At 46.6% G+C, this 26,045-nt stretch overlaps 1 protein-coding gene across 1 annotated transcript; it reads left to right on the plus strand.

The window, feature by feature from the left end:
- Positions 1 to 25,456, plus strand: RBM38 (RNA binding motif protein 38). The gene is made up of 4 exons (XM_038750546.1): positions 1 to 415; positions 5,597 to 5,720; positions 6,345 to 6,399; positions 24,146 to 25,456. Exons 1-4 carry the CDS (start codon positions 26 to 28, stop codon positions 24,426 to 24,428), a joined length of 852 nt encoding a protein of 283 aa, XP_038606474.1. The 5' UTR covers positions 1 to 25; the 3' UTR covers positions 24,429 to 25,456.
- The last annotated feature ends 589 nt before the right edge of the window (positions 25,457 to 26,045 follow it).

A 26,045-nucleotide genomic window follows, 5' to 3' on the forward strand; every position in this document is an offset into this window, starting at 1 on the left:
CGGAGGGGATCGCCTGGCCTGCTGCATGGGCCTGCAGCAAGCAGCTCCCTCGCAGCCTCAATGGTGGTTGCACCGCCTCTTTGCCGTCGTTTTTGGGGGGAGCCGAGAGGCTCCGCAGCCCTTTTTTAAGGCTTCTGGTGGTGCAGGGCTCCTCGCCCGGATTGGACTCGGATGCTGCTGCAGCAGGGCGGTGGTGGCGGTGGTGGTGGTGGTGGTGGTGGTGGGGGGGAGGCCTCCGGCCAGCAGCATGCACACGCTGCAGAAGGACACCACGTTCACCAAGATGTTCGTGGGCGGCCTGCCCTACCACACCACCGACTCCTCCCTGAGGACCTACTTCGAGGCGTTCGGGGACATCGAGGAGGCCGTGGTCATCACGGACCGGCAGACCGGGAAATCCCGAGGCTACGGCTTCGTGAGTTCAGCCTTTCCCTCCCCCCGGGCCCAGCCGGTCGGAATCCGAACGGCATCCTGCCTGCCGTGTGACCTTGGGCGAGTCACTCAACTTCTCTGAGCCTGTAGTTACTTTATTCTGTTGGTGTGTCTGCTTTTGTTCTCTGACTCCCCCTTTTAGACTGGGAGCCCCCTGTTGGGTAGGGACTGTCTCTAGATGTTGCCAGTTTGTGCTGTGTGACCTTGGGCGAGTCACTCAACTTCTCTGAGCCTTTATTTATTTTACTTGTACCTAGCGATTCTATTTATTCTGTTAGTGTGTCTGGTTTTGTTCTCTGACTCCCCCGTTTAGACTGGGAGCCCCCTGTTGGGTAGGGACTGTCTCTAGATGTTGCCAGTTTGTGCTGTGTGACCTTGGGCGAGTCACTCAACTTCTCTGAGCCTTTATTTATTTTACTTGTACCTAGCTATTCTATTTATTCTGTTAGTGTGTTTGGTTTTGTTCTCTGACTCCCCCTTTTAGACTGGGAGCCCACTGTTGGGTAGGGACCGTCTCTAGATGTTCCCAATTTGTGCTGTGTGACCTTGGGCGAGTCACTCAACTTCTCTGAGCCTTTATTTATTTTACTTGTACCTAGCTATTCTATTTATTTTGTTAGTGTGTTTGGTTTTGTTCTCTGTCTCCCCCTTTTAGCCCACTGTTGGGTAGGGACTGTCTCTAGATGTAGCCAATTTGTACTTCCCAAGCGCTTAGTACAGTGCCCTGCACATAGTAAGCGCTCAATATTTGTTAGTATGTTTGGTTTTGTTCTCTGTCTCCCCCTTCTAGACTGGGAGCCCACTGTTGGGTAGGGACTGTCTCTAGATGTTGCCAATTTGTACTTCCCAAGCACTTAGTACAGTGCTCTGCACATAGTAAGCGCTCAATATTTGTTAGTATGTTTGGTTTTGTTCTCTGTCTTCCCCTTCTAGACTGGGAGCCCACTGTTGGGTAGGGACTGTCTCTAGATGTAGCCAATTTGTACTTCCCAAGTGCTTAGTACAGTGCTCTGCACATAGTAAGCGCTCAATATTTGTTAGTATGTTTGGTTTTGTTCTCTGTCTCCCCCTTCTAGACTGGGAGCCCACTGTTGGGTAGGGGCTGTCTCTAGATGTTGCCAATTTGTACTTCCCAAGCACTTAGCACAGTGCTCTGCACATAGTAAGCGCTCAGTATTTGTTAGTATGTTTGGTTTTGTTCTCTGTTTCCCCCTTCTAGACTGTGAGCCCACTGTTGGGTAGGGACTGTCTCTATGTGTTGCCAGCTTGTACTTCCCAAGCGCTTAGGACAGTGCTCTGCACACAGTAAGTGCTCAATAAATACGACTGATGATGATGATAAGTTTGCACATATTTATTACTCTATTTATTTTACTTGTACCTATCTATTCTATTTATTTTATTCTGTTAGTGTGTTTGGTTTTGTTCTCTGTCTCCCCCTTTTAGACTGGGAGCCCACTGTTGGGTAGGGACTGTCTGTATATGTTGCCAGCTTGTACTTCCCAAGCGCTTAGTACAGTGCTCTGCACATAGTAAGCGCTCAATAAATACGATTGATGATGATGATGATGAGCCTCAGTTCCCTCATCTGTAAAACGGGGATCATGACTGGAAGCCCCCACGTGGGACAACCTGATCACCTTGTACCCCCCCCCCCCAGTGCTTAGAACAGTGCTTGGCACATAGTAAGCGATTATTATCTTCTAGACTGTGAGCCCGCTGTTGGGTAGGGACTGTCTCTTAGATGTTGCCAGCTTGTACTTCCGAAGCGCTTAGTACAGTGCTCTGCACACAGTAAGCACTCAATAAATACAATTGATTGATTGATTAAGCGCTCCCTACGAAAGCGCGGTTCGAAGCGCAGGGGAGGATGCGAGGTGATCAGGCTGTTCCACGTGGGGCTCGCAGCCTTCATTTTTAACGACATTTCTTAATCAGTCGTAGTTATTGAGCGCTTACTGTGTGCAGAGCACTGGACTAAGCGCTTGGGAAGTACAAGTTGGCAACATAGAGAGACAGTCCCTACCCAACAGTGGGCTCACAGTCTGGAATGCCCCCAATCCCTCTGCCCATCCGCCAAGCTAGCTCTTTTCCTCCCTTCAAGGCCCTACTGAGAGCTCACCTCCTCCAGGAGGCCTTCCCAGACTGAGCCCCTTCCTTCCTCTCCCCCTCGTCCCCCTCTCCATCCCCCCCATCTTACCTCCTTCCCTTCCCCACAGACAGCACCTGTATATATGTTTGTACATATTTATTACTCTATTTATTTTACTTGTACATATCTATTCTATTTATTTTATTTTGTTAGTATGTTTGGTTTTGTTCCCTGTCTCCCCCTTCTAGATTGTGAGCCCGCTGTTGGGTAGGGACTGTCTCTATGTGTTGCCGACTTGTACTTCCCGAGCGGTTAGTACAGTGCTCTGCACACAGTAAGCGCTCAATAAATACGATTGATTGATTGATTAATAATTATAATGGCATTTGTTAAGCACTTCCTACGCGCAAAGCGCAGGGGAGAATGTGAGGTGATCAGGCTGTTCCACGTGGGGCTCGCAGTCTTCATCCCCATTTTACAGATCAGTCAATCAATCAATCAATCGTATTTATTGAGCGCTTACTGTGTGCAGAGCACTGTACTAAGCGCTTGGGAAGTACAAGTTGGCAACATATAGAGACAGTCCCTACGCAACAGTGGGCTTGGTAACTGAGGCACAGAGAAGCTTAGTGACTTTTTTTAATGGCATTTAAGCACTTACTATGTGCAAAACACTGTTCGAAGCGCAGGGGAGGATGCAAGGTGATCAGGTTGTTCCACGTGGGGCTCGCAGTCTTCATCCCCATTTTGCAGATGAGGTAACTGAGGCACAGAGAAGCTAAGTGACTTTTTTTAATGGCATTTATTAAGCGCTTACTATGTGCAAAGCACTGTTCTAAACACACAGAGAAGCTAAGTGACTTTTTAAATGGCATTTATTAAGTGCTTACTATGTGCAAAACACTGTTCGAAGCACCAGGGAGGATACAAGGTGATCAGGTTGTTCCACATGGGGCTCACAGTCTTCATCCCCATTTTACAGATGAGGGAACTGAGGCACAGAGAAGCTAAGTGACTTGCCCAAAGTCACACAGCTGTACTCTATTTGTACATATTTATTCTATTTATTTTATTTTGAGAATATGTTTTGTTGTCTGTCTCCCCCTTCTAGACTGTGAGCCCGCTGTTGCTGCTATATGTTGCCAACTTGTACTTCTCAAACGCTTAGTACAGTGCTCTGCACACCGTAAGCGCTCAATAAATATGATTGAATGAGTGAACAACAGTGGGTGGAGCCGGGATTTGAACCCATGACCTCTGACTCCCAAGCCCGGGTTCTTTCCACTGAACCACGCTGCTTCTCTGTATTTATTGAGCGCTTACTGTGTGCAGAGCACTGGACTGAGCGCTTGGGAAGTACAAATCGGCAACGTGGAGAGGCGGTCCCTACCCAAGTGTCCTCCCTTCCCCTTCCCTCCCCTCTCCATCCCCCATGGAGGTCCCTTCTTTGGAGCGCCAGTTTGGGTCCGGTCCCACCCCTTTTCTCTGTGCCTCAGTTACCTCATCTGTAAAATGGGGATTAAGACTGTGAGCCCCACGAGGGACAACCTGATCACCTTGTATCCCCCCAGCGCTTAGAACAGTGCTTCGCACATAGTAAGCGCTTAACAAATGTCATTATTATTATAATTACCCCTTCACCTCCTTCCCGCCCCCCCACCAGGCCCGGGACTCAGCTTTCCTGGTGGGATAAACCGGGGTGGTTTTCCTCCATCCCCGTCCCAGGCCGGTGACCGGGAGCGGGTCTCTTTTAGGGCCTCCCCCCGCCCCCGCCGGACCCGAACCATCCCCCAGAAACGTCCCTAATAATAATAATAATTATTATTATCATTGCAAAGCACTGTTCTAAGCGCTGGGGGGGGGGGGGATACAGGGTGATCGGGTTGTCCCACGTGGGGCTCAAAGTCTTCATCTCCATTTTACAGATGAGGGAACGGAGGCACAGAGAAGTTAAGTGACTTGCCCAAAGTCACACAGCCGATAAGCGGCGGAGCCGGGATGAGAACTCACGACCTCTGACTCCCAAGCCCGTGCTCTTTCCACCGAGCTACGCTGCTTCTCTAAGGGTGGGCTGCATTAGAGGTGCCCCAACTTTGTGTGCCCACCCTTCCCCCGACCCCTCGGAGGCGGAGAGCTCCTCTTATCGGGGGGAGGGAGTCCAAAGAACCCCACTCCTCTGGCCCTTTTTTGGTCCCTGACTTGCACCTGCAGGCATCTTTGCCCCTGGCCCTGACCCAGAAGAGCCTCCCCGAATAAAACCAGCCTATGAGTAGTATTTATTGAGCCCCTACTTCTGTGTGGAACCCCGTACTGGACGCCTGGGAGACTACAACAGAGTCAGGGGACCGGATCTCCGCTTGTAAGGGGCTTACGATGTAGCGGAAGAAAGAGGAAAGTTCATTCTTCGGCCAGCCCTTTAGCTTCCTTCCTTCCCCCAGCCCGCTTGCCTTCCCGCCGTCACCCCCAGCCCCATTCTGCCCTATTAGATAGACGTGTCTGCGGGAGAACCGAAAGCAAAAAGCAAGCGCTGCTTAGCCCTCGCCTACAAAAAGTTCATCACGAGGTTTCATGCCACCAAGGCTGTTCAGATGGTGAAAGTGGGGAGGGGCTGGGGGCTGGGAAGCTTCTGGCCCGATGGGAAGGAGAACGAACCTCACCGAGGAGAGACAACTGAAATTTACTGGTGTATTGCTCGCTCCCTTTAATTCCTGACGCGCTTCTTAAAAGGCAGATGCAGCTGAGCGTGTTCTCTCCAACCAAAGTTTTTACCCGTCTTCCATTCAACCAATTTGCAGAAGCGAAGTTTGGCCATTCGGCTGTCGCTCGGTGCCATTCTGGAGATATGCCCCCGCTTCCCATAGGATATTAGGAGAGGGTAGACTGAGGTACCCCAAAACAAAGAAATGGTGGGCAAGAGACTGCTGCTCACCTTGGTTCTATTATCATCCTCCCCCCGCCTCTCGGTAAAATATGAGTATTAAATCTGGGAGCTTAATTCCTCAGAGAAACAAAGCCACTTCTGGAATTCGGAGTGGGAGTGAAGAATTAAAACTAGCTTATGCTTGATTCTAGGTGACAATGGCAGACAGAGCTGCAGCGGAAAGAGCTTGTAAAGATCCCAACCCCATCATAGATGGCCGAAAAGCAAATGTTAACCTGGCCTATTTGGGAGCAAAGCCAAGGAGTATTCAGACTGGTGAGGAGCACGGACATATTTTGTGTGTGTGTGTGTGTGTGTGTGTGTCTTTAAATTGGGCGTGTGTAAAGGCAACCAGATGGAAAATGTGTGTTTAAACTACAGTGTCTATCCAGTTGTGGAATAAGCTACCGTCAATTATCATGTGTTCATTAAAGGGAGGAACACGGCCCCGTGCCCCTGGTCATCAGTTTGGCATGTGGGCTCAGATCAGACTCTGCTGCTGTGTGCTTTGGATTTCCTCCTTTCTTCCCCTCCAAATTAGGTGCAGAGGGATTAAAAACAAACCAACTTGTAACCTGGGCCCATGTAGTTCCATCTAAGAGAAGAGATTGTTCTTAAGAATTTCTTCTAGACAGCAAATAAGATAAAGTATAGAACAAACTTTCCAGAAGAAATCAAATAAGATAAAGTATCGAACAAACTTGTCTTATAACTTGTAACAAAGGAACGGGACCAATATTAGGATACCTCTGCATCTGGAAGTGGAAATCTGGATTATTCCTTGATTCAGTATGCATGTTATACAGTTTAGAGATGGAGGCACTGTATGTGAGTGTGAGACCTTGGCATTACACCTTGGTTTAATATTTTCTGCTAAGCTTTCGACTCCTTCAATTTTAGGTTTCACAATTGGTGTGCAGCAGCTACACCCAGCCTTTATTCAGAGGCCTTACGGGTAAGTGGACATCTCTTTGCGGTTTCTGGACGATCCTTTTAGAGTAAGAACAGTCGGCTTCCTGGTTTTTCCAAAAGTGTGGAAATCCCTTAGTCAGAAAGAAGTCGTTCATGCCAGCAACTCAAATGAAATGTAGAACTCTCTATCTTTTTAAATTCTGGCTGTAATCTAACAACTGAAATGAAATGTAGAACCGCCTTCTTTTTATATTCTGGCTTTTAATCTAACTTTCAAAACCCATGCTGGTGCTACCGAACTGATTGTACCTGTAGTCTGTTCAACAGGGTGACCCATTTTTCTCAGGTCTGAAGAAATTTGATGGTTTGGAGAAGAAGCCTGGCAGTAAAAGTTCAGCTTATGAAATGTTCTCATCAAAAGAAAATCAAGTTTGAATTAAGGATCTGCTGTACTTTTGTGGGCTAACACTCTGGCTACGTTTTTAGGGGCGACAACAAAATGCAGCCAAGTCTGATACTTAATGAAAGGAACATTAGGTCAAAAATTGATTTTGGCCAGATGTTATTCAGCGCCTGAATAGTCTGCAGAAGAGGGCTATTGTCTGCCTCTTTCAATAGCTTATACCATCCCTACTCAGTCAGAAAAGTCCTCTTTTTGTATATCTAATAGGATCTGGCAGCTGCTGTGGAAAAGACAAGTGTGCTTCAAGAGAACAATAGATACTGTCATACTGCCTTCATTTAACTGCTTAATGATTGATGCAGGTCTCTTTGTACATTGCAGAAAGGGAATATTGATAGGGCTTTTTTATTTTTTCAAAGAAAAACATGAAGTTTCTTCAAACTTTTCGTATTCTCTCTTGGGGGACTGAGACAGTGTTTCATTTAGTACTCTGTTCAGCTCAAATGGGTCTCCTTGACGCTAGGGCTCATTATGCTCTCTCCCCCCAGACTTGTGGCGAGGTGCTTTCTACGGGCTCGGTGGTGTTCTTCTAAACAGTTTACATATATGAAAGATACGTTGCCAAAATATTCACGTTGGGTGCTTTAGTGTATAGTCAGACGCTAGTTTGTATAAACAGTTGAGGCAATCCTGGAAGGGCCCTATCCCCTTTTCTGTCCTGTTCTCTTCCCCACCCCCCACAGTGCAAAGAAGGTTTTGTGGTTAATTGTGACCATCTTCCACCTGACTGCCTACCTCATCTCTCGATACAGAAAGGAAAAAGTGATAAGCTAGACTGGGCTGTCCAGTGAAAGATGTGGTAATAGTTTCGACAGAATATGTAATTTGTGGCAAAAATCCCTCTTCTCGCCTCCTTGATGTCCCCCAAACGAAGAACCCAATTGTGACCTCCGCAGAGGGCTGTAGTAGGAAAACAACTGTATAATTCACACCAGAGAGATTTTCTTGCAGGACTCTATTTATGCAAACACCCTTCTACATAGACTTGTGCAAGAGAGTGGAAAAATTAGGATTTAGTCCCCCGTACAATCTTAAGGTTAAATCATGAGATACTTCTAGTTCCATTAAGCATTGGTATTTTGCTCTTAAATCCTAGGGTAGGGATTTCCCTTATTGGACATCCCAATGAATGTTCTAGTCTTGCCATGAAACAAGAACAACGAGCCCGGAGCAGGGGATGGACTGCATTCCTCCTCATTTACAAGCATCGATAAACGGGATAATTTTAGTGCCATCTGGCTCTTTAGTTTGGTTACTGGTCACTGAAAATGTGGTTAAAATCGAATGTGTCACCCACCCTGGACTGTGAACAGCCCAGCCTCACGCATGATTTCTTAGGAAAGTGGACAGGTGTTTGTTCACATAGCAAAGTTTGGCTGTCAGCTCCCCTTTTGTCTTTTCCAAATAATCGGCCAAGGGAGAGCAGTCTGACTCAGCTCCACTTCAAGTCTACTTTGAGGGCAATGTGCAGAACTTAAATGCATAATATTTTGTAGCAATGGAAGGGATATTCTCACTTTTGGCTATGCCTATGTTGGATTTGCCTATGGCTAAAACAGAAAAACAATCATTTCACTACTGCCTAGTACCTGGTGTATCATAACCAGGCTTGACAAAGTGGAACACATTGCTATCCATTTCTGTGGAATGGTGGCACTTATTTTGAAAGGCCTTTATGCATTCATGGATGGCCTTCATACACCCATCACATTCAACTTAATCCTATGGGATCTGGCAAATTAGAAGTAAAATTTTTGGAGGCCTGGACTGGCCAAGTTCTCCTTCTCCTCCTTCTCCCTCTCTCTCTCTTTTTTTTTAAGACATCTTCTAGGACACAGGGAGCAAAAGATCTTCAGGCTGCCCACATATTTCCAGGGTGCGGGGGTCTGAGATGTAAATGTGACATAACGGGATCCTAGTAGTCCTTGATAACTGGGGAGATAAACTGGTTAGGCTAACTTCCCTGTGCCAGCCCAGCAGAAGGCTGAAAGAAAATAAACCTCAAAGACACAGGATCCTTGGGGAAGGGGAAGGTGGATTTGCACAGGCAAAGAATTGTGTTAGGGCTCAGCATGTATCTGGACGATGCCCCTTCCAGGGACTGTGGGGTGTGTCAGAAACCTGATGAAAAGGAACTCCAGAACAAGCAGTTTGCTTTTGGCCGTGAAACAGTTAGAGTCATTGTAGGCAGTTTCAGAATTATCAGCCTGTGCTATAGAGGCGATCCGCCATTCCCCCTGGCCCCTAGTGTGGGCTGCACCTGTGTTTAATGTCTTCATGGGAGGGATGAAGGAAGTGGGTTTGGGATAATCCTTAAGAAGCTGAAGGCTGGCCTTTACTGCCATGTTCCTTAAGAGTTGCTCAGTGGGAGTGAAAATAAAAAGGCGGAAATGAGCTTTCATCTCTTCTGTGGTTAGGGTTTTTTAAAAAAGTCACATGGGCTGTTTTTACTTTTTTTTTCTTTCTTTTTCCTTCAAGCTTTTGACAAGCAGTGGGCCCCACACTTTGGCTTCCTGTTTTACGGCTCATCAAAAATAGAGACATGAGACAAGCACACAGCCCTCCCCTTCACTCCTAAGTCTCTCTTGGGGAAGCCTGCATTGCACCTGTTGTTTCCCCAGGCCAAAAACACAAATCCTTTTTTGAGTCATATTCAAAGAGAGGCGCACACGCACACATACACACAGATCTGTTTTCCAAGTGGCTCTGCTTCTAATCCCTGAGCCCTGCCCCCACCATCCAGACCACAATCTCACAGTTTGCAAAAGTGCTTTCTTTAGCTCTGGGTGTGGTGCCCGTCTGGGTTTATAGGACAGCCGTGTTGAGGGAATGGCGACTGTGACTCTTGCCACCAGTAGGTAGGCAGTACCAAAGCACCCCCAACCCTTCTGCATACAGTGAAAGGCCGGAAGTGCAACTTTTTGGCTGCATTCGGCTATCCTAAGTCACTACCGCTTCCGTTGAAACTCTTGGGGAGGCCAAGAGGAAGGGGATGGGTAGAGAGGGAGTATGGGTAGGAGGTTCTACAAGATGTACAAGATGAGGCCAAGCGTGGCTCTGGCTTGAAACTTGAGGAACACAGCATCTCAATCAGGCCTCTGGAAGAGCTGGTACCCCAAATTAATAGAAACTTTTACCCCCCCCAACCCCAAATATGGAACTTGAAAATTCTCTGCAGTGCACTGACACACCCACAAAATAGACTGCCACCCACCAGCCCTCCTCTTTTGCAGAGGTTATTTTATGGGCACACGCTGCACTAGAAACCCATTTTGCACAAAAGGCAAGCAGTGCCACTGGTGGAATTTGAACCACTTTTTTTAAGGGGGCCCAAAGTGGGAGACAGAGCGCTTCCCAATTCTTTACAGTCAGATTACATTGTGGAAGTGGAGTGTTGACGGAGACACGGATATGGGGATTTCAGGGTGGGGACAGGTACCTCAGCCGGCACCCCTCCTCCTGCTTCATTTTCCTTGCCCACGCCACCTCTCCCATAGATAGCTCTTTGGGCTTGATGCCAGCAAAGCCTTTTGGGGGCTGCTCTCTCAGTATTACCCATGGGTTTTCTTCATAGAGAATTTGGGTAAGTGTTGTCCTCGGGCTTCTTTGTGGTCCTCAGAAGGGTTTTGTTGGAAGCAGGACCTTGGGTCTGGAGTGGAGTCTTTATTGACTACCCACATTCTTCATTACATGCTTGTTGAAGCAAAGCCACAGCCCCTACTCCCAAAGAGGCAGTATAGGTAAATATCTCGTTCCTGTCAATAAGTACAGATTAACTTAAACTTATGTAACATCTGCAGAGTATTTTTGCAATCTTCTCTCTCCCCATCATAACTGCACAGTTTCTTTTCTTTCCCAAATGTCTTCTTTTCCCTGTGGTCCACTCTGTGTCCCCTCTCCTGGGGGCTCCTTTTAATTTGGCCTTCTAGTCCCTTAGTTCCTCTCTTGCTTGTTACCATATGTCCTTGTATGTGGGCTTTGGGCAGGTCCACCCAGTGGTTGTGCATCGGTGGCCATGTTTCCCTGAATCAATGAATCTGTGGTATTTACTGAACATTTACTATGTGCAGAGCACTGTTCTAAGTGCTTGGGAAAGGACAGTACAATACTATTGGCAGACATGATCCTTGTCCACAAGGAACTTACAGTCTGGCTCCCCCTTTACCCTGTAAGCACCTTGATTACTGGGATCCCATCTTACTACTTTTTGTATGTGCCCCCAATGCCTATTACGTTACTGCTCACAGCAGAAGGTCAGTACGTGTTGATGATTCTGGCCTTTTCTCACCCTAGCCTCCGATTCCCCATTTTCTTGACTTCTACCCCACTGCTAACTCACACCCTGATTTCCTGACCTAGCTGTATGTCGTCCCCCCACCCCGGTCAGTGGGATATGATTGAGGCTGTGATTCCTGGAGGAGTTGGACATTCAGCTGTGCTCTTAAAAAAGTAATTTCTAAAAAAGACAATGCAGTATGAAGGATAGGAGGCCCCTCTACCCAGTAGGAGCAGCTTGGACCATAAGACCATTGAACTGGCCACTGGTGGGGTGGAGAAGCCACTGAATTGATATTCAGATATTCAGGCACCTTCTGCCTCTTCCAGATGAGGCCAGTTCTTGCCCCTTAGGTGTTGGCATTAGGACCCCCAAAAGGCAGAAATGAAGAAATGTAGCTATTCGTATTTGAAGAGACTGCTTTGCATTTTAAAAATAACACCCCAGCTAGAACCAGGTTAATTTTGCAGTCTTTTGTTTTGTGTTTTCAGTGCGGTGTAGTTATTGCTTTCCTCTAGACCATCTTAAATCTACTCAGTCCATCTGACTCTGCAGTTTTCTCTGTGAGGCCCATGTCACTCTCCTTTGTAGGAGCACACAGAGGTTGGTGTTATTTTGGTCGGATGCAGAGTGTTTATTTCTGGGCTTTGTTTGACTTGAGTGGGTAAGGGGATGTCATTAGGCAAAACTGACATATCTCTTTGTACCCAAGGAGCACAGCCCTCCCCCTCTATATTCAGCACTTCAGTTTCCCATGCCAGCCCCAGCTATGCCCATTCTGGTCAGAGAAGCAAGGGTTTGGACCCTCAGCCTCTTTTCCTTTCTGTATTTTCCATGGTATCCTGGGTGACTGGCCTTGTAAAAGTCTTCTGGTTGCCCTGAGAAGTATTGTGGATGGATTATGCTCAGCTTTGTTTGAGTTAAATGGCTCAGCCCCACTTATTAGATGGTGTCTCAGCACAGAGTTGGTGGAAATTTTTTTTTGCGGGGGCGAGGGGTTGAGAAAGAGAGAGAGAGAGACACACACACTGGTCCAAAGAACTTCCTCAGGAAAAGTGAAATCCTTTCCCGAGGTTGGGAAATTGGCTTCCCCAGCATCCTATTTTATCTGTCTCTCTCTTTATGTGGACTCTATCCTGAATCCCATTCTAGATCTGATTATCCTCAGGATTGCAGGCGGAGGTGAGCGTGAGGCGGACGGTCCAGAATGGGGTGCCGGATGGTTCATTAGGCTTCAGTTCTTTCCTCGTGAATGCTTTTGTCGTGGTTGTTCTTCAGGACCGAGTCGCCTGGCTTGGAGGCTGGGCTGACCTTTCCGGCATGTGTGTCAGCCTGCCAGTCGGCAACCAGCAGCCATGTCATTTCTCACAAGGAGCTGGCATGGCTCCAGGTGGGAGCGGGGAGTTGCCCTAGGGAGGGGACAGGGACAGCCTGTGCTCCTGATGCACCTGGCCTTTCAGCTGTAAGCAAGCATGGCTCATTTAAGTCCCTTGGCCCTTCCCCTCATTCCCATATGAATTGGGTTTTTTGTTTTTGTTTTGCTTTGGTTTCTCTTGTTGTTGTTTTTCCTCCCTCCCCACCCCAAACTCCTGATTTGCAGGTATAGGGATTGCAGTGTGTCCATTGGGCCTTGCCTTTAGTCTCTTCTAGTTTTCTGTCCTGGGAGTCAGTCCCCTCCTCTTTCCCCAGTTCCCTCTTGCAGGCCCCAAAGGGAAAAGATGACATTTGTCCCATATCTCTAGTTCGTCCCAACCCAGCACATTTTATAAACTTACTGGACTTGGGAGGAGAGAAATAAAGGATGTATTTTTTGGTGGGGGGGAGATAGAGAGAGAGTAGAAGGAAATAGCCATAGTAGAGAATTTTAGAGTTAGCAGTTTGTGAAAACTTTAAAACAAATGGTGTCCTTGTGGTGATTTTTCCTTGCCTTGACCAGTTAGGAGAGGCCGAGGTAGCGACCTGGAACCGTGTACCAAGGAGACTTGACAACACGTCTTCCAATTTGTTCTAAAATTCCATTTGGTACTGGTCATCTGGGTCGCAGGTGTTTTTTTTCAGGGCCACTCTTGCTTTCCTCTTCTGCTGGGGTCCCATCCCAGCACACCAAACCGGCATTAGGGCTGAGGTAGCAGGTAGTTTCCAGAGAGCTTTGTGGGGTGGAGCTGGGACTTTCCATTTACCTGGACTTGTTCCTTCAGGAAAAGGAGGCAACTCTTGAAAGCTTAATCCCAGTTGGGTAGGAAGAATGGAGAATTGCTGTTTGTGATGCATTATTCACGTCGGCATACATTATTCACCTAGCACTGGGACACCTTGCAGCACACCAGGCATCACTGAGGGTGAAATATGCTAAACAACTAACATATTTCTTGTGCCGAAGTGGGGAGAACGCTGGGTATTTGGAATTGCATGTATTAAAACGGACAATTTTGAACGACACTTTTGGGAAACAGAATTCCACAGTCAAACGCCCTGGCTGGGCGTGAGTCAGCCAACAAACATAAAGGACTTTGTTTCTCTGTTTTCCAAATGAAGGATCCCTGCCAGGGTGGTGGCATTTGTGGAGTTTTGTGAAAGATAGGAAAATTGACATTTCTGCACTAAGTTTCAAGAGTAGGCGGGATGCATAGAAACGGACCTTATCACATGCTCTCCATTCTCCAGATGCTTTTACTTGGGTGTCAATCATTCCCTTGACCCCAGGCCATTTTTTTAAATTTACAGAAACAGTAGCCAAATGAAGAAGCCTCAAACCAGAGCTATCTTTTCCTCTTTCGACCCATTTGAAATGCTCATCGGTCCGTTGCATTTTCCCAACTAAATGCTACCACTCCTCCCCATAGCTCATAGCCCATCTCTCCCTGGATCAGCGTGGCAGAACTGCCCAAGAACAAGGTGATCCCAGTAAGTGAGCCTTATTGGTGCTGCCATGTTGTAGTCCACACCCCCGCTCCAACCCAGGCCCATGGGGCACATAATAATAATAATAATTATAGTAATAATGGTATTTATTAAAGCTTACTATGTGTCAAGCATTGTTCTAAGTGATGGAGTGTAGGTACAAGTTAATGAAGTTGGACACAGTCCCTGTTCCACATGGGGCTCACAGTCTAAGTAGGACGGTGAACAGATAAGGAAACTGAGGCACAGAGAAGTTAAGTGACTCGCCCCAAGTCACACAGCAGGCAGTTGGCAGAGCTGAGATTAGAACCCAAGCCCTGTGACTCCCAGGGCCCTACTCTTTCCACTAGGCCATGCTGCTTCTCAAAAGACGTGGAGTTACAATTCTGTAGCCACTTGGGAGCTGGGATCAAAAGGATAAGGATAGAAAGAGAACAGGGGGCTGTCTATTTAGTAAAATAATCCAAGGCATTATTTTAGTGAAGACAACAGAAGGCTGAACAAATTCCTCTCTCAGCTTCCCACAATTCCATGAGATTCTCTACCACTCCTCCTCTCTGGGAAAACTGGATTTCCCTCCAAATACCTTTAGGAGTATTGGATTCCAAACCCAACCTTTAATATGTCTTAGAGTGCAATTACTGGCCCTTTGACTGCATTCATTCATTCATTCAATCGTATTTACTGAGCTCTAACTGTGTGCAGAGCACTGTACTAAGGGCTTGGGGAGTACAAGTCGGCAACATATAGAGACGGTCCCTACCCAACAACAGGCTCACAGTCTAGAAGGGGGAGACAGACAACAAAGCAAAACACAGAGGCAGGTGTCAAAACTGTCAAAATAAATAGAATTATAGCTATATGCACATCATTAACAAAATGGAGTAGTAAATACGTACAAGTAAAATAAATAGAGTAATAAATCTGTACAAATATATACAGGTGCTGTAGGGAGGGGAAGCCTGCAGCAATAGAGATGATATGCCAAGGGGTAATAAGAATAATTGTGGCATTTGTTAAGTGCATACTGTGTGCCAAGCACTGTACTAAGCACTGGGGTAGATGCAAGGTAATCAGGTCAATCAGTCAATGGTATAATTCAGGCATGATCTCCCTAAAATCTCCCCTGCTCCTCTCCTATATTCCCCCCCACCCTCTTAGATTCTCCCTATATTACCTGAAATCTCTCACCTCCTCTCTAAATCTGCCCCCTCCACTGTGCTTCTGAACTCATCCTTCATACCTTTCTAAAACACTTGCCTCCTCCCTTCTTCCCTCCTATACTGCCATCTACAACTGTTAACTTTCCAATGGCTTCTTCGCCATTGCTTTCAAACAGGCTTATGTATCCCCTATCCTAGTAAAACTCCTTCCCTTAACCCCATGGCAGTTATTACCCCAACTCCCTCCTACCATTTCTCTCCAAACTTCTCCAGAAAGTTGTTTACACGTGCTATCTCCACTTCGTTTCCTCCAATTCTCTCCTAGATCCTCTCCAATCGGGTTTCCACCCCCTTTACTCCACAGAAACAGCCCTAAGGTAACCAGTGACCTTCTTCTTACCAAATCTGATGGCTTCTACTCTATTCTGATCCTCCTAGACCCTTCAGCTGCCTTTGACACTGTAGACCACTCACTCCCTTCTTGAAACTTTATCCTACCTTGGATTCATTGACACTGTCTTCTCTAGGTTCTCCTCTGACCCCTCCTTCTCAGTCCCTTTTGCTGGCTCCCTCCTCCCACCCTCTAACAGTCAAGACCCAGTTCTGGGTCCTCTAATCTCCGTCTATACCCACTCCCTTGAAGAATTCATTCACTCCCATGGCTTCAATTACCATCTCTATGCAGATGATTCCTAAATCTACATCTGACCTCTCTCCCCCAATCTCACATTTCCTGTTGCCTCAGGACATCTCTTCCTGGATGTCCTGCTGACAACTCAAACTGAACATGTCCTAAACTGAACTCCTTATCTCCCTACTCCAACCTTGTCCTTCTCTGTCTTCCCCACCACTGTAGACAACACCACTGTCCTCCCTATCTCCCAAGCCCATAACCTTGGCCTTGTCCTCGATTCATCTCTCTCATTCCACCCACATATTCAGTCTGTCACCAGATCCTGTCAGTTCTACTTTCACAACATTGCTAAAATCTGCCCTTTCTTCTCCATCCACCATGCCACCATGTTGATCCAGGCACTTATCCTATCCCATTTTGACTACTGCATCTGCCTCCCTGCCTCTGTCTCTCCCTACTCCAGTCCATAATTCACTCTGCTTCACAGATCATTTTTCAACACAAATGTTCAGTCCATGTCTCCCCACTCCTCAAAAATCTCTAATGGCTGCCCATCCTCTTCCACATCAAACAGAAACTCTTTGCCATTTGCTTTAAAACAGTCAGCTCACCCCATCCTACCTCACCTCACTGATCTACTACAACCCAGCCTTTACGCTCTGCTCCTCTAATGCCAGCTTATTCACTGTGTCCTGATCCCATCTGCCTCACCACTGACCCCTTTCCAACGTCCTCCCCCCATATACACCAGACCACCACTCTCACCTCTCCTCCAAGAAGCCTTCCCCGATAAAGCCATCTTTTCCCAAGTTCACTCCCTCTTCTGTGACGTGTATGCACTTAGAGATGTGCCCAACCGCACAGCACTTATGTACATTTCTCTAAATCATATATTACAAATTATTTATTCACATTAATGTCTGTCTCTCCCTCTAGACTGTAAATTCATTATGGGCAAGGAACGTGCCTGCTAATTCTTTTGTAGTGTACTCTCTCAGAAGCGGCGTGGCTCAGTGGAAAGAGCACGGGCTTTGGAGTCAGAGGTCATGCGTTCAAATCCCGGTTCCACCAATTGTCAGCTGTGTGACTTTGGGCAAGTCACTTAACTTCTCTGTGCCAGTTACCTCATCTGTAAAATGGGGATTGACTGTGAGCCCCCCGTGGGACAACCTGATCACCTTGTAACCTCCCCAGCGCTTAGAACAATGCTTTGCGCATAGTAAGCGCTTAATAAATGCCATCATTTTAAAATACTTAGTACAGTGTTCTGCACATAGTAAGCACTCAAATACCCCTGATTTATTAAGCATTTACTGTGTGGAGAGCACTGTACTAAGCATTTGGGAGAGTACAGTACAATAGAGTCGGTAGACACAATTCCTTCTCACAAAGAATTTATAGTCTAGAGGGGAGCTTCCTAGATACTTATGAGAAATGTAGTTTCTAGTTGACATGTCTTTTTCGTTGTTTGTCTTTTTAAAATGTATTAAAATGAATTCGTGAAGCATTTACTATGTGCCAGGCACTATACCAAATACTGGGGTAGATACAAGAAAATCAATTTGGACACAGCCTTAAGCTCCCCATTTTACAGAGGAGGTAACTGAAGCACAGAAAAGTTGTGACTTGCCCGGTGTTACACAGCAGACAAGTGGTGGAGCCAGGATTAGAACCCAGATCCTCTGACTCCTAGGCCCACGCTCTTTCCACTAGGCCACAATGCTTCGCACATGGTCAAGTGCTTCGGAGAAGCAGCGTGGCTCGGTGGAAAGAGCACGGACTTTGGAGTCGGAGGTCATGGGTTCATATCCCGGCTCCGCCACTTGTCAGCTGTGTGACTTTGGGCAAGTCACTTAACTTCTCTGGGCCTCAGTTCCCTCATCTGTAAAATGGGGATGAAGACTGTGAGCCCCACGTGGGACAACCTCATTACCGTGTATCCCCCCAGCGCTTAGAACAGTGCTTTGCACATAGTAAGTGCTTAATAAATGCCATTATTATTATTATTATTAAGTGGACGGGTTTTCTCCTATCCCCTTGCTGTTTCCCCTCAGTCTCTTTGCTCTGTTTCTAGGGACAGAGTTTTAACCAACTACACCCTGTCAACGAGGGGTAAAAGTGGAGAATTTCCTGGCCATAACTCTTGTATTCGACCACTAGAGGAAAGCCCTTTTGTAAAAAAGAAAAAGTGTGGGGGGAAAAAGCAAGGGAAGGGTGTCTGCAGCACCTAGTGCAATTCTACCCTAAACTCTAAGGCGGTGGAAAAAGCTTGCTGACTTTTAGATAACCATCTGGAGTGGGTCTGGTATTGCCTTCCTTAGAGTCTAGACTGGAATAAATAGAACTCTGATTCTTAAGGGGTCCGTATTGGTTAGAAAATGTACTGAAAAGTGCAGTCAGCATTTGAAAGGCTTGAAAAGCGAGGTGTGGCGTATGCATTAACTCGGGCGAGAGCGACGTACCACTCGGCGTTTTAATCTTGGTTCTGCAGGGCAGGTGCGAGGTTATGATTCTGGAGTCCGAGCCAAGGTTGGGAGGGTCGGGTTAGATGCTTGCATGCCGTCTCAACCGAGGCCTGAGCTCAGCCTTCCAGCTTTGGCTCCAGCAGGCGCTCGGCCTGCTCACTGTAGGTTTGCCTGTGTGGTTCACTGTGCTTGTGGGCTGTTGGTGGTGGTTAATCATGAATCCATAAAGCATGTCTTTTCTGTCACTCAGTGAGACTCTTGATATGAGAACACTGACTGACATTCTGTAACCACCTTTCTGTTTCCCTGTTGAAGTTGTTTTCTGGTTCGTAAGAACTCGCATCACTCTGTACCCTCTGATTTGGCCGTTTTTAATTATTCCAACTCCCTGACAGCAAAACTGCCTCCCACCCTGGCTTTAATCCACAGTTCCCCAACTCCCCCAGATTGAAGTTAATGATCAATTTAGGCCTAAGGATAGGTTTCTAAAGACAGGACCACTTAAAACACAGTTTCTATTTGATAAATTCAGGGAACTCCTATCTAAGGAAGAGTTGCTTTTCCAATAGGACTGTTGCTAACCTGCTAAAGAAATTCCTTGACACACGTGACTTGGTTTTTCTCAGTGCTGAGGATCCCCCATTAAGAGAACAGAAGCCTCCTCCTTGCACTGACTGTTGTCTCCAGGTTAATGAGATGATCTGGGAACCCTCAGCCCAACGAGCCAACAACCTTATTCTCTGCATTCGTTTCCCTTGAGTAGTAATTGAAAGGGACCGCCCTCCCAGTTTAGGCCTTTATTTTGGGTAGAGAGCTGCCATTTGCCCTTCCAGTTGCGGTCAGTGTTCCTGTGAGATTTCCGGGTGCAATTACCAATGTTATAGCAACCACAGAAAATATCAGTTACGCTTGAGAGACTCTGGAGTTGGTCATGCAGGCTTGGAGCAGTGGGTAAAACTGGCGTTGGGGTGCGTGGTGGGGGGCAACCCTAGGCCAGGTGAAGATGATCTGTAACTCTTTCTAAATCATATATTCCTTCCTCCCAAATTAAAGGGGAGTTTTTTGTTTCGGTTTTTTTGGCTAGGTGATGGGGTCAAGAAACAGGAAGCTCTGGTCTGTCCTACAGCCCAAGTGAACCCTGGTTCTCTCTCTCTCCCTCCCTGATTCGCACTTCTTGGTCAAAGGAGAGAACTCAGGGCTCTTCTATATGAACAAAGCTATATGAAAAAGACTCTTCTAGAGAGTAGCAGCATGCCCTAGTAGAAAGAGCACGGGTCTTGGAGTCGGAATGTCTGGGTTCTAGTTTCACCACTTGCCTGCTGTTTGACCTTGGACAAGTCACTTATCATCTCTGTGCCTCTTTGCTTATATTTAAAATGGGGATTTTATCCATATGTTTGTCTCCCTCTTCTAGACTGTAAGCTACGGACAGGGAATGCCTGCTAATTCTCTTAGAGGTCCGGCCTAAACCAGGGCTGCAGGTTGGCCATACTGTTTCTCTCCTTGCCAGTACTCTGTCTCAGCTTCAACCACTCTCCCTCTTCCAGCAGTTCTTTTGCCTCGCTTTCCATGGCATCTGCTGCTTCTAGATTCTTGCCCAGAGCTGAAGGGAGCCCACAAGCATAGGACCTGAGGGAATTCATCTGCAGTGGACTAGATTAAGGAAAGTTGCCCGTCTGATAGGGAGGGAAGAGAGAGTTTCATTTAGAACCCAAGTTTGAAAGTGTTAGCGGGGAGGCACACATAGGGGGGTAAAAGTTTGGCCAATATGCCCCCATCTGGCTTTGGGAAGGAGGGCTTCATATACACTGTTGTTTCCTCTAGCCAAGAGCAAGAAACCTTTAGGGCCCTAAGAACCCATACAACTGGGAAAATTGTACTCTCTGATCCTGAGAGGCTGCCAAGCTTTGCTATGAAAGGGCACAAATTAAGCTGAGCCCTTAGATCGGAGCTAATAGTTTCAGTCAGCTCACCCCACCCTCCACCGCACCCGAGCTCCACCACCAATGCCGTGGACAGATAAGGGCTCTTCTCCTTCCTAGAGCTGAAGGAAGGGCGTCTGATTAGCCGGGTGCCCGGGGTACCTCCTTGGCTACCCGCATCTCGCCACCCTGCTGCCAGAACAGAAGCAGAATTAGTTCAATAATTCCTTCTTCCATGAGGTAAATATGTGATGAATCAAAAACTTTAAAGGCAAAAATTCCCTTCTTCAGAGAGCCCAAAAGAGAGCAGGAGAAGCTGCGATCTGCAGACATACATTTGCCAGGTCCTAGTGTTTCCTTTCCTCTCCCTTCTTCTCCCTCCTCTCTGGCAGGTAAAGAGTGGAGGAGACCTGCTTGACACTGGTTCACCCTTCTGCGCCCTGATGCCCCTGTTCACGGCGCAGGTTGGGTGAACTGCAGTGGAGCAAGGGCAAGATGTTGGGGCAGAATAAACATTTTAGAGACCTAGCAAAGCACAACCCCAACAGGCCGTGGTCTGAAGGGGGATTCTTGCCAAAGATGGTCCAGCCTGGCTTGTGGACGCTGCTGCCGTGAATGGAGGCTTTGGGAGGAGCGAGAGAGCAAGGGGCAGATTCTGGACAGGCTAAACAGTTTGGTGAAGCATAGGATGTTTTTTACTTGTGCACAGTGCGGAATGGTGGGATGGGGGCACGTGGGCCTTTGATTTCCACCAAATATGGTGGACAGGTCTTGAGAGAGAGAGAGAGAAGGGACGAAGAGGGTGAAATACAATTAGGGTAGAGAGAAAGCTCAAGGGTCACACCACCCCAAGGCTTATAACTCAACCTGAGTCATTTGTCTCTCTGGGGAGTCTGTTTCAGTGGCTTTCCCCTTCTCTCTCTCTCAATCAGTCAACTCCCTGCTTCCTTCTCCCCCATCAGATTTTCATTCTCACAAGGTTTTGAGCCTTGACTGGGCTAGAAGTCCCATGAGAAGCTTTCACCTTTTAATTCTCCTGCCTAATCACACTGCTCCTGTCCCGAGCCCAGCCTCTGCTCCTGGCTCCTTGGGATCCTAGACAGAAGCACCTGGGGTGCAGAGGCTAGTTGCAAGGTATCTAAAAGGCTCCTCCGGGTCCAACTGAGGAGATGGAAGCTCTCGGTGGCAAATCCATTCATTCAGTCATATTTATTGAGCGCTTACTGTGTCCAGAGTACTGTACTAAGCGCTTGGAAAATACAGTTCGGCACCAGAGACAATCCCGAGCCCGGCTTCTGCTCCTGGTTCCTTGGGATCCTAGACAGACGCACCTGGGGTGCAGAGGCTAGTTGCAAGGTATCTAAAAGGCTCCTCCAGGTCCAACTGAGGAGATGGAAGCTCTTGGTGGCAAATCCATTCAGTCATATTTATTGAGCGCTTACTGTGTCCAGAGTATTGTACTAAGTGCTTGGAAAGTACAGTTCGGCACCAGCTAGAGAGAATCCCTACCCAACAACGGGCTCACAGTCTAGAAGGGGGGAGACAGACAACAAAACAAGTAGACAGGCATCAGTAGCATCAAAGTAGATAAACAGAATTATAGATATATACACATCATTAATAAATAGAATAATATGTACAAATATACACAAGTGCTGTGGGAAAGGGAAGGAGGTAGAGCAGAAGGAGGGAGTAGGGGCGATGAGGAGGGGAGCTACTGAGATGTGTATGTGTAGGGCCTTACCTCTGCTGGTCCTTTTGGACACGCCTTCACTACTGGAATGGGAATACTTGTGGAATAGAAAGTTGCTTAACTGTGGTAGCCATCAAACAAGCTAATTCCCTGCCCACCCCTGCCAGGACTCCACTTGAACTTCAGGGGGTCTTTGGCTACAAAGCTGAATGATAGCAGGATAGCAGCAGGCTATAAATCAGGTGGCATCACCTAGGAGCACTGTCATTTCATTATTTTTTTTCCCCTCCCAGAGATGAAGAAATCAGTCAGTGGTATTTATTGAGCACTTACTGTGTGCAGAGCACTGCACTGAGTGCTTGGGAGAATACAGTACAGTAGAGTTGGTAGATATGATCTTGGCCCACAGGAGCTTGTTAACTGGGATCCTCAACTGGCAGAGTGGAAAAGTTGGTTGGGGGGGGGGGGCAGTCTGGAAAGAGATGTGAGGCAGCAGGACAGTGGATTCTCTTTATATTTCAGGTCGAACACAGGGAGGGAATTGGGGGACATACTTCTGAAAACAGGTGTGTGCCAGGATAAACATGATGCAGTGTTGGGAGAAGCAGTTTGAGTGCACGTGGTTTTGGACAAGGTGCCTCTATGATAACATGAGTCTGTCAACAAGGGGTTCTTCAGGAAAGTAACCCCGAGTTAAAGGAGAACTGACTACTGCTTTAATACCTCCTAGGCTGTAGGAAGTTGAGAACCAATTCTGATCCTTGTGGATTTTACATTTAGAAAAGAAGTTACAAATTAACTCTTAAGTTCTTCTCCCCTAGTTAGTGAACCCTTCTGCCGACACTGACTCCCTCAGGGGGAAGTATTCTCGGTCCTTTAAGACATGGGCTTCATCCTGCTCCCCCCTTAGCTAGTACTTCAGTTCAGGGTAGATAGATCGTTGGCCAATTAAACAACATGAAAGGTGCTGAACATGCTGAACATGATGCCAAGCGCTGCCTGTTACTTGGGTGGGTTGCCAGGGAAACCGCTGGCATGACTCTGGGGAAAGTAAACAGAATTAATGTTGTGTTTTACAACAAACACCACTTCTATGGCCAGAAAGGAGTATTGTGGAAACAGGATTTAAATACCATATTGGCTTCCTCGTTTACTATATAGTTGGACATAAGTTTTCTAACTTTTTTTTTTTTTTTGCAACGTGACACAGTAGTTATTTGCAACAGGAATCTAATGTAGATTGGAGATGGACATATTAAAGTCGCTAAAATCAGACTTGAACCTTGGCCCAAAACCTCATCCTCAGAGCTTGGAGGAGACTCTGGAAGGTCCCAATATTTTTTTGCCTTGTTTTTTTCCCTCCCCTCCCTCCATGCCCTCTCCTGGTTCCCACCAGGCCTGAAAGAGGGTGCTCCAAATCACCGTGAGAGAGAGATTGTGGCAGATCATCAAGGGCTCAGTTCTCTTTCACTGGCTTCCCAGACCAAGAAGAGAAGCCAGGCTCGGTTTCTAAACTAAATTATTCTCTTCAACCTTTGCCATCTGCCTCTTGGCTTTCTATCTGCTCTTACCTTTAAGCTAGGACAGGGGCAACAGGGTTAGCTTTACTAGCCAGTGCTACTGATTGCTCCTACCTCTTGTCTGTCAACCTGGCCTCGACCGTAAGCTCCTTGTGGGCAGGGATTGTATCCACTAACTCCGTTGTACTTCCCAAGTGCTTAGTTCAAGGGCTAGGCACACATTAAGTGCTCAGTAAATACCACTGATCTATCCATGAGGACAGGGATCATGTGTACCAACAGTATTGTAATCAGTCAATGGTATTTGACCGCTTACTGTGTGCTGAGCACTGTATTAAGGACTTGGGAGAGTACAACACAGTGGGTAGATAAGATCGGTGCCCTCAAAGAGGTTTCAGTCACATTGGGGGAGACAGACATGAAAATAAATCCACATATAATAGTCATAATAATAATTCTGGTATTTGTTAAGCACTTACATGCTAGGCACTGGGGTTGGACACAGTCCCCGTCCCACATGGGTGTCGGTCTTAATCCCCATTTGACAGATGAGGAAACTGAGGCACAGTGAAGTGACTTGCCCGAGCTGACAAGTGGCGCAGCTGGGATTAGAACCCAGGTCCTTCTGACTCCAGGCCCATGCTGTATCCCCAAGGCCACGCTGCTGCTTGTGGCTATTGTTCAGTGCCCTGCACGCAGTAACTCAGTCTGTGCCATTTGTTGATCGTTGGTGTGTGTGTTTGGTCCCACAGGCTCACTCCTCACTATATTTACCCACAAGCCATCGTCCAGCCCAGCGTGGTGATCCCGACGCCCGTCACGTCTCCGTACATCGACTACACTACCGCGAGCCAGGCCTACGCTCAGTACACCACAGCTGCCTATGACCAGTATCCCTACGCTGCATCTCCCGCTGCCGGATTCGTGGGCTACGGCTTCACTGGTGCCGTCCAGCAGCCCCTAACAGCCAGCAACCCCACGACAGCGTTTGTCCAGTATCAGCCCCAGCAACTGCAGCCAGACCGGATCCAGTAAGAGGCCAGCTGGGCCAGACAGTCTCCACAATAGGAGGGAGCAACGGGATGCTCAAACAATGACAGAAAGAAAAAAAAAAAAGCCAAAAATAGCCAGAAAAAAGCAAAAAAACCCACAAAAAAAACCAACCCAACAAACTCGTTAGGTGCATATGAATACCTAAGTATTTATGTAATATTAAGGGTTGTGGAACCCTTAAAATAATGACTACGTTCATGGGGGAAAAGAAGGAAAAACAACATGATGAAGATGGACTGAAAAGAAACAAACAAAGCTACGAGTACTTGCACACTTTAGTGGTCTGCTTCCATCGCCTGTCTTCTTCCTTCCCCCCTTCCTTTTCCGTCAACCTGAAAACCTGCTGTTTACTACAAGATACAAAAAGGTACTCAGAGAATATGAGAAACAATCTTATTTTTTGGTTGTACAAAAACTTTTTAATACTCAGATGCCTTACTGAAAAAACAAAACTATTTTTGAATATTTATTGCGACTTTATTCGCATGAGCTGTGAATTGCAGACGGAAGATTGGTAGTAAGTATTTGCCTTGTTTAATTCTCATTAACTAAATTATTATATGTAGGTAAGTTCCTAAATAATGGGTGAATCACTTCAATGTGTAAAAGGAAGTATTGTCTTTTAAGGAAAGCTGAATATTCCTTTAGTCGACGCACTGTAACATTTTTCTTATTGTAATTGTTACTCTGTTAAAATTCTCAGATTTAAGTTTATTTTTAAAAATACAAAAAAAAACCCCACCCACAAGAGTACTTATTGAATACTTCGATAGATCTTTTGTTATTGCTGCAACTTATGGAGAAAATTACAGTATTTATGTAAAACAGAGGATTTGCAGGCTATAGTCAGCAAAGCCAAGGAGAAGATCAGGAACTGAACAAAAGTGTTAACGAATTGAACAAAGGTTAAAATGACATTTTATACCTGTGGTACGACAGCTGAATAAAAAAAAAAGAAACTATATAAGTACATTTTTACAAAGATGGCAATAAACTGTTTAAAATTGTTACTCATTGTGACATGGTACGTTCTAGGCTCTTCTCCATCCCCTCCCAACAAAAGACAAAAAACGTAATCAGAAAAACTAAAGAACATTGACCATAAAATGGGTGACTTGCCCTCAGGCTTTTCTAAATCGGTACAGAGTTTGAAGCATACTAGGTGCTATGGAGAGCAGAGATAGATCTACTTGGGAAGAGGAATGCACTTATACTCTCAAGAAGAATAATTACCTAAAAAAGATGCTCTCACAATTTTTTAAAAAAATTTTAAATTGAGGACTCGGAATAGCATGCTAGGTGCAGGTGTTTCTCAAAATATGCCACACTGCTCAGGTGGGAGAAGCTTAACAATAGTTTTGGTATTTAAGCACTTTCTATTTAGTCAAGTACCCTTCTAAACCCTGGGAAGATACAAGTTAATCAGCTCAAACACAGTGCCTGTCCCATACAAGGCTCAAAGTCTAAGTAGAATGGGGAACAGGTATTGAATTTCCATTTTACAGATGAAGTAACTGAGGCACAGAGAAGTTTAGTGACTTGCCCATGGTCACAGAGCAGGCACACGACAGCATTCAGATCAGAGCCCAAGACCTCCAA

Source organism: Tachyglossus aculeatus, chromosome 8, assembly GCF_015852505.1.
Source record: "Tachyglossus aculeatus isolate mTacAcu1 chromosome 8, mTacAcu1.pri, whole genome shotgun sequence".
Taxonomy (NCBI): Eukaryota; Metazoa; Chordata; class Mammalia; order Monotremata; family Tachyglossidae; genus Tachyglossus; species Tachyglossus aculeatus.

What these genes read in the sequence shown, in the direction of transcription:
- RBM38 (XM_038750546.1), top strand. Translation starts at nt 26, where the DNA reads ATGGGCCTGCAGCAAGCAGCTCCCTCGCAGCCTCAATGGTGGTTGCAC. An exon ending in AATCCCGAGGCTACGGCTTC is followed by an intron (nt 416 to 5,596) that starts GTGAGTTCAGCC and finishes GCTTGATTCTAG; the next exon opens with GTGACAATGGCAGACAGAGC. An exon ending in TTTATTCAGAGGCCTTACGG is followed by an intron (nt 6,400 to 24,145) that starts GTAAGTGGACAT and finishes TTGGTCCCACAG; the next exon opens with GCTCACTCCTCACTATATTT.